Here is a 9,139-nt window from a genome sequence, read left to right as displayed (position 1 = left end):
TTTGGAAAAATTCGTCCAACACTTAGAAAAAAAAAAGGCGGGTGAACAGTAATCCGGCTACTGGAAATTTGCATTTCCTGCCGGATAGATTTTACGAAAATGGGCATAACTTCTTCGTCCGAACTCCGAATGAGGTGAAACGAAGTGCGTTAGGTAGCTAACTCAAAGGGCTTTCCATGGATATATTATTGGCCACCAAATAATTTGTGTGCTAGGAGATATGACCCTCCAAAGTAGACCCTCGAAAAAGGCTTCACTTGGAAATTTCGGATTTTGATACGGTTGCTCTAAAATTTGGGTTAGACCCATTTCCCACTCAATTTGACCCCCTAAACAAGAATATGAAGTCAAATATCCGAAATCATGCACGGATTTTGAGATATGTGGAAATTACAATTATAGGTGTTTCCGAAGCACATTTTCGGGCATTTTTGGGATCGTTTCATCTACCCTTACTTTAGCCAGTCTTTCCTAGTTGATAACTCGGAGACGAGTGATGGGTTAATTGGTATCTATTGTAACGAATTGATTTCGTCGTTAGGGAAAAGTCAATGGGGAAAGAATTTAGGTAAGAAATCTTTTTGGTAGTATCTTGGAATTTTCTAACCTAGTCCAGTTTTGGACGAAATCAGAGTCAGTGAGGTATAGGGAGATCTGGTAACGAATGAGAGATCTAATTATGAATTTGATCACATGAGTAGATAACTCAGACGTTAAGGAACCCGTACGCCTTTACGGAATCTAATTCGGGCAAGTAGAATTTCTGAAACTGATCTTAGCGTGAACGAGTATTTTTTCTGAGTGTCATGGTTTGAAGGTGTGTTGTGAAATTGGGGTTTGAAACTTTGAATTTAACTCTTTGTCTCTGTGCAAGCTACCAAGGCGAGATTATTCCCGCCAAGGTGGGACCGTTGTAACGGGATGAGGTTCGCCACATCGGGACATACGCGACTTAAGTTGGAAATAAACTCGAAAAATGTTATTATTCTGCAAGCTTTGTTCTTGAGAGCTAAGAAACGACCCAGGACAAGTTCTTGATAGTTTTCCCCCATTTCTAGCACTAGAGGTAAGGATTTTACTCTCCTAATACATATTACGATCCGTATAACTTAGTTTCTTGGGTAATTATTGTTGGGGGAAGGTTTTGATATGGGAATTATGGTGGAAAAGGCCCTAATTTGGAAATTGGGATCATGGGTTTGGTCTTGAGTTATTGGGTTTGTCATAATCCGGGTGAATTAGACATTAATTATTGATCCTCGCGTTATATTGATTGTTTGTAGACCAAGAACAACCGGAAAGAATCAAGTTTTTTAGGAGGATTCAAGCTTTGTTCAAGGTAGGTGATGGTTGTGATTTAATGATTGTGCGATGTATGTTAGTATTATGTTCACTGTAATGCTTGTATGTGTGCGAATGATGCACTATTGATCACACTTAATGTAAATGAATATGAACGAATGATTGTATGCCATGAATCAACATATGCTTGTATGATTATGAGAATGTACATTGTGATTGTGATTGTGATATGTTGAATGGAGTTGGTGTCACGTTCTGACACACTAATTGGGATCGGATGTCCTGTAACGACATACATATTGGAACGGGTGTCACGATCCGACACACTAACTTGGAACGGGTATCACTATCCGGCACACTAACAATTTGGGTATGAGTTCCATGAGAGGACCATTGACTTGTCATATATGTGTATTATTGAGAATGTGGAATTGTACATTGATCCTGAAATGATGAGTGTATTGTATATGTTCGGTATATGCCTATTTTACTATGTTGTGATTACTTGCATATGTTTCACTTATTAGAATAGTTGCGTGATTGTACAAGTACATTGTGGTTGTGTACTGATACTGCAGTTACTCATCCTTTGTTAAGTACAGGGCATCTTCAGGTGGCTACTATCAGACTTCGCTTAGGAGATCAGTGATCGAGATCGAATTCAAGTGTGAGCCAATTCTTTCAGGCTGCCGTGAGTTCTTGTTATGTTTAGTCCATTTCTATTCCGACTTAAATTAGTACTTTAGTTATTCTCTTGTTTAGTTTGGATTGCACCCAATTTTCTTAGACTTGTTAAACTTTAGAGTTTTGGTATATTGACTTTCAGATTCTAGGGATTTTTTCCGCAATGTTTTAGTAAGAGTTTTGTTAGACTTCCGGAGTTTATGGGGACTCCACTTTAATTTCCGCATTTAAACTTGCTTTCGTATCTTTAAATGTCTAGCTTTTGGGTTAGCTGATTAGTATTAACGGTTCTCCCACCGGAGGGTTAGTGTGGGTGTCAATCACGACGGTCTAGGTCGTGGCACCGTACAATTAATGTTTACATTATTGAATGTTATTATAGAATGTTGAAATAATCTTTTTCTTTTCTTAATTATAATAAAATTGTAATTAAACCTTTATTGTCCATAAATGATGATTTTCTTTTTACTCTTGCGATGGAGTTAATGCTTAATGTATTGAATGTAATATAATAAATCATATTGTATTTAGTGTGATGACAAAATTCAAAAAATTGAAAAAAATAGATAAATATGAATCATGGCTTCTAAGAGGTGCCACGTCACCGTTTTCACATTCAAATTTATATAGATATATAGATTCTCTAATAATTTTCACCATGGTACATAAACTTAAAGGAGCTTTTTCACCTTTATAAGCCATTTAATCCTATTTTTTCTTTATCTCAATTCTCAACATTGAGCAAACATCTGATGGTATAATACAATTATTAAAAGTCGATAAAAAATTTAAAACAATGGATACAAAAATATATTATAAGAGGAAAAGAAGAAAGATTCGTCTTATTTTTTAAAACATGGGAAGATTTAAAAAAAAAAAACAATGTTATGGTTATCTTTTTTTTTAAAATGAAAAAAATTTTAGATTTCAAAAGATTTCCATATTTAAAATATTTTTAATTCTAGATTATAAATATAAATTATGTTTTAAAAGACTCCATGGTGCATAAGTATTCTTCTCCTTGAAACATATTTTTAAGATTTAAATTGTTTTAAATTTTTAATTTCAGATTTTAAATTAATTTTGTTAATTACTTAGTTAATATTTATTTGTTCCTTTTCTTATTTTAATTTAAGTATTTCCTAACTAAATTATTTTATATAAATATTTCTTCGATTATATATTTGAAATTATAGAATTTTCTTAGTAAAAAATCAGTTATACCCTCCTATTATTCTAGGAACTCCTTTTATAAATGCAATTTATCCGTTCACTATTATAAATGCTAAAGGATTTTCTACTAATTATAAAAATCAAGATATTAGTTATACTTTTATCACCGAGCCTATTTCTAGAGATATTAATGCTCTAATTGAAATGAAACAAAAGCATGTTGATTATTTACAACTTGAGATATTTAGAATGAATATATTCGATACTTTAAAATTTGCTAAAGTACAGGAAAAGATTAAACTCATTTCTGAAAAAATGGCCATTGATATTTGTGCTGATCATCCTAGTGCCTTTTGGAATCGGAAAAAGCATATTGTAACTCTTCCATATGAAGATGATTTCTCTGAGGAAAATATCCCTACCAAATCACGTCCTTGTCAGATGAATACCAAATTGGTTGAATTCTGCAAAAAGGAAATCGATAATTTATTACAAAATGGTTTGATAAAGCCTTCCAAATCGCCTTGGTCATGTACTGCTTTTTATGTTAATAACGCAGCAGAAAAAGAAAAACAAACTATTCGTTTATTAAATAAGCGTGATATTGAATTATATAAATCTCAATATAAATTCTTGCATATTGGCATGACTCAAATTGCTTTCAAGTCTTTGACCCTTAAAGGGTTACCAGAGACTTTCTTAGCTGCTCTACGAGATGCGAGGAATTTAAATTTTCGTCAATCCTTGATGGGTTCGATAGAATCTACAGTGACCGATTTACAGTGACCATGGGACCCATTGATAAGGGTCCCATGGTCACTGTAAATCACTGTAGATCGGTCACTGTAGATCACTGTAGATTCTATCGAACCCATCAAGGATTGACGAAAATTTAAATTCCTCGCATCTCGTAGAGCAGCTAAGAAAGTCTCTGGTAACCCTTTAAGAGTTAAAGGTTTAAAAGCAAAAAATTATACTGAGATTTATATAATTTAATATCACGCTTATTTAATAAACGAATAGTTTGTTCGGACGAGTTTTAACACCAAGGATTGTTCAGTTGTTTTAATCAACTGTTTATTAGAAATCTTATCAAACCAACCATAATCATAAATGGTTTTTATATTAACTTTCGGAATAGTCCATTTGTTTAACAAATCAAGGTTTTGAGGTATATCTACCTCTTCTAGTCGAGTGCTTTTAATATCTTCTTGATCCATAAAAGAGAGATTAAACGATACAGGATCACTGACCTGGCGGTGGTCCGCCCAGTCATAGATCAAGCAAGTCAATATCCTTAGAGGTAGTCCAACTACATAAGAATCGAAATACACAAGAATTTTAACATAGTTTCTCAGACTGCATGGTTTAATTATTTTACCCAAGCAAAGGGCCTGTCAAGAAGCTAATACATACTTTTATTGAGCTCATGTGTCTGATAGTTCTAACCAGGTATGAGGTGCTCTACTTATTAAACTCAATTTCGGGCTAAAAACCACGGCTCATCAAAGACAAAGCCAATAAAAGTAGTACTAGATCCGACTGTACCTCAATCTTAGAACCAAGTCGAGAAGCCATACTAAAATTCTTCTATATTTAAATAAGCTTAGATCCGTTCATGGTCTATATAAAAGAGAAGTTAGTTATCCGGCATAGATATAAATTTTTAGCCGGACATAGTCACAGCTTCTAGATCGGAGATATAAAAAGATTTAAAAATAAAAGAAGAGAACTAAATTACCTTGTATCAACAACTTTATTTACTTCCGGCGAACCTCCGGCAAACCGAGAGCTTTACAAACTAAGAGAAAGAAGCAACTCAAAACAAAAAAAAAAATTAATGAAGAGAGAGTGTTTATCGACGCCCTCCTTCAAACTACAAAAAACCTTATTTATAGAAGAAAAAGGGATCTATCTACAGTGATCTACAGTGACCGATCTACAGTAATTTACAGTGACCATGGGTCCCTTATCAATGGGTCCCAAATGTACAGTAACAGTTTTTCTACTGTGTTTTAACAGTGTATCTACTGTTATTATTATTATTATTAAATAATAATAATAATAATAATAATATAAATTTTTCCTAAATTTTTAGCAACATTATTGGGGTAGTTATCTATGTAAAACGTGAGAAGTTTTACATAGAATTAAAACTTATTATATGTAATATTTTTAAATTTATGTAAATGTAATTTTTTTTTAAATAGTTATAGGTAATATTTTAGTTGTAACCTATTAAATTTACCTATAATGTAATATTTGGGAACAAAAAACTTATAATTTACATACATAGTTAATTATAAGGAACTATTAAAACATTACCTATAATGTTATCAATTTGATGCCATTCATTAGTTTTTTCGTTCCTGGCAGAGAATATCAACATCATTGTTTCATCTTCTTCACTACTAATAATCATCCGAAACACAACATTTTAGAATTTCAAAATAGTTGTAGTGTAAAAAATAAGCTTTTCGTGCAATTTACGTTTCATCAGACCAATAATTGGACCAGTATTGCATTCTTTGGTTAGATATGGAAAATCTCCTTCACTATATTTTAAAAAATAAATTAATTCTATTTAAAAGTTAAAAATTAGAGATTAATATTGGCATTGACACGTAGGCGCAATTATATTCTCTTATCATATAAGAGACAGTTTGTGCTGAAGAAGGCGCGTCTCCGTCGACGTGTCTGTTTCAGCGTTTCTTTTTAAAAACACTTAAAAATTTATTTCTTTTATTCTACTTTATTTAATTAGTGTATAATTTTTTTGCATCCGTCGACGTGTCTGCTTCAGCGTGATATTTAAAAAAGATCTAAAAATTTATTTCTTTTATTCTACTTTAATTTAATTAGTGTAAGTTTGTGCTTAAGCAGGCACGTCGATACGTCTCTATCGACGTGCCTGCTTCAGCGTGTTTTTATAAAAAAAACTTAAAAATTTATTTCTTTTATTCTACTTTAATTTAATTGGTGTATAATTTTTTCGCATTTGTCGACGTACCTGCTTCAGTGTGTTTTTTTTAAAAAATAAAAATTTATTTCTTTTGTTCTACTTTAATTTAATTAGTAATTTTTTCGAATTTATGAAATCTGTTTTAGCTATGAATTTTTTCGTCTCCGTCGACATGCCTGCTTCAGCGTGTTTTAAAAAAAAAAACTTAAAAAAAATTATTTCTTTTGTTCTACTTTAATTTATTTAGTGTATAATTTTTTCGAAATTATGGAATCCGTTTTAGCTATAAATTTTAATTTTAAATCCAAGAAGACGTGTATGCTTCACCGTGTTTCAAAAAATATTTCAAATTTTTTTTACTTCTTTTGGTTTACTTTAATTAAATAGTGTATAATTTTTTCGAAATTATGGAAATCGTTTTAGATAGGACTTTTAGTTTTAAATTCATATTCTTTAGTAACTGCTTTATGTAATCCGTTTTAGCTATGACTTTAGTTATTTTGAACGTTGGTAATATTTGTTTATATCCTGTAACTACTTTGAGTGAAAAATCAATGATCGGTGACTAAAATACATTAATTATGGACATCTTAATGAAACTCTTCACAGTAAATTTGCGCAAACAAAAGGTAATTAACAACTTAAATATCTAAAAATCATATTAAAATTTAATCAACTTTCTAAATTCTACCTATATCACATAAATTAATATAAAAAAATATTAAGATATTGGGCCCGTGTTAGCACGGGCACCTTTTACTAGTACTTGAAATAAGAGATCAAAGAGTGATTTTTTTAGCTACAAATTTAGAAGTTCTATTTCACTAGGAGAAGTCTCATAAAACCCCTTTGACTCGGAAAGTAATAGCGAGCATAGCTAAGCTAATAGCAGATTTTGTGGTTGCCATTATTGGTGCCAAACATAATGAGTTAGGTAAGAGCTTTCACCACCATAATTAGTATTTGGTACGATTACTAGGACTTGAGTCTCTTTTTTCACTTGAAAAATGATCAAAATCACTTTTTCAAACTTGAAACTCATCTTTACCCTATAATGTTTGAAAGAGATGTTGCAAATGGAAACTTAAAGAACATAAAGTATCATGTTTAGTAGGGAATTTAATTAATTATCCTAGTTTACCAATCAACTGCATTTAATATATAGTCAAAAAGCCTTAGAATGTTCCAAACTCCTTCTTAAGGTGACATTTCTTCTACAAAGTAGTACAACAACAAGGATAACAATAACAAATCCAATTTAATCCCATAAGTGAGTTCTAAGAATGGCGATATGTGCACAACCTTTACCCCTATCTTGTGAAGATAGAAAGGTTATTCCCAATAGACCTACAAAGTAATACAACAACAACATACCCAATGTAATCTTACATGTGAGGTTTGAGAAGGGTATAGTACTATACATAGACCTATCCTTGTCTCGTGGAGGTAGAGCGGCTCTTTTAGAAAATTCCTCGACTCTTCCAAATTCCTTTCTTAAGATGACATATTTCTTCTACAAAGGAGAGTAGATATGAAATCATCCAATGCTTTAACAGAAGATCCTTTAAAATCCTCCTCTTCTTTAACAGCATCTCTAATACACATCCCAAGTTCAATAGCTTTTTCCTTCATTTCTTTCCCTTTTCCATTTTCTCCCAAAACAATTTCCACCACTTCCTTCACATCCTCTTTATCAACATCACTTGAATACCATTTAGTTAACTCAACACAAACCCCCATTTCTTCCATCAACATCTTTGAATTAAATGTTTGTTCAGCAGCCAAAGGCCAACTAATGATAGGCATTCCTTGACTCAAACTCTCCAATACTGAATTCCATCCACAATGAGTCAAGAATGCACCAGTTGAACTATGACTCAAGATTTGCAATTGGGGTGCCCAAGATTTCACTAGTAGACCTTTTTGACTCTTTGACACTCTTTCTTGAAACCCTTTTGGTAACCATTCAGATCTAAACTCACCCTTTATGTCAAAACCAATAGGTGGCCTAATCACCCAAATAAATGGCCTTTCACTTTCTTCCAACCCCATAGCCAATGCCATCATTTGTGATGTACTAATTGTGTTTTGTGAACCAAAAGATATGTAAAGAACAGATCTTTCAGGATGTTCATTCAACCAAGAAATACATTCTTCTGATGACAATCCATGTTCTTTCCCAAGTCTTGATTCAAAGATTGAATCTTTACCTTTTTTTGATTCAAAGATTGAATCTTTACCACTTCTTGGGTCAAAGATTGAATCTTTACCACTTTTTGGTTCCAAGATTGAATCTTTACCACTTCTTGGTTCAAAGATTGAATCTTTACCACTTCTTGATTCAAAGATTGAATCTTTTTCACTTTTCTTGAGCATACATTGAGGAAGCAAAGGTCCAATACACCAAACAGGAAGTTTAGTAAGATTCTTGATAGCCTTAACCCCCATAGGTTCAATATCCTCAACACTATTTCACAAAAACCCTATAGAATCAAAAGAAGGTAACAACAAAGATTTCAACATTTTAGACCAAGGGTCATCCCCCATTAGCTAATTTCATAAATGGATGAAGTTGTTCAACAGAGAAAAAACAACAAGAATCATCAAATCCAGGCATTTTAAAAACCCCATCAATAGCTAACAAATGAGGAAGATTTAACCATAGTGACACATAAGCTGCTGTTCCATAAGCACCAGCAGTAGTAAAACTCACATTAAAAGTTCCACAAGATCTTGCAACTTCACTAGCAAATCCCATAAATGTATCAGAAACTATACAAAGTGGTGGGTTACCATCTTTTTCAATAATTTCAAGAATCAATTTTTTGAGTGGTTCTTTAAGAGATAATGTTGAGTTCAAAATTGTCACCATGTGTTTTAAAGGTAAGGACTCTGTGTTCTCTGTGTTTGGTGGTAAACAATGTTCACTACTATTATAAGTAAGTGAAACTACTGAAATGTTATTTGAATTAGTTGAATCTTTGGCTATAGTGGAACTTAGATATTTGACATTTAAAG

At 32.3% G+C, this 9,139-nt stretch overlaps 1 protein-coding gene across 1 annotated transcript; it reads right to left on the bottom strand.

Moving 5' to 3' along the window:
• Positions 1-7,615: 7,615 nt before the first annotated feature.
• LOC107058752 (UDP-glycosyltransferase 92A1-like) lies at positions 7,616-8,569 on the bottom strand. The gene has a single exon (XM_015304850.1). The coding sequence runs from the start codon at positions 8,567-8,569 to the stop codon at positions 7,616-7,618; it is 954 nt and encodes a 317-aa protein (XP_015160336.1).
• Positions 8,570-9,139: the final 570 nt, after the last annotated feature.

This window comes from Solanum tuberosum, unplaced genomic scaffold, assembly GCF_000226075.1.
Source record: "Solanum tuberosum cultivar DM 1-3 516 R44 unplaced genomic scaffold, SolTub_3.0 scf00628, whole genome shotgun sequence".
NCBI classification, from domain to species: Eukaryota; Viridiplantae; Streptophyta; class Magnoliopsida; order Solanales; family Solanaceae; genus Solanum; species Solanum tuberosum.
This window is presented reverse-complemented; position numbering and strand designations above follow the sequence as displayed.

Coding starts and splice junctions, on each gene's coding strand:
- LOC107058752 (XM_015304850.1), bottom strand. CDS start 8,569: ATGGGGGTTAAGGCTATCAAGAATCTTACTAAACTTCCTGTTTGGTGT.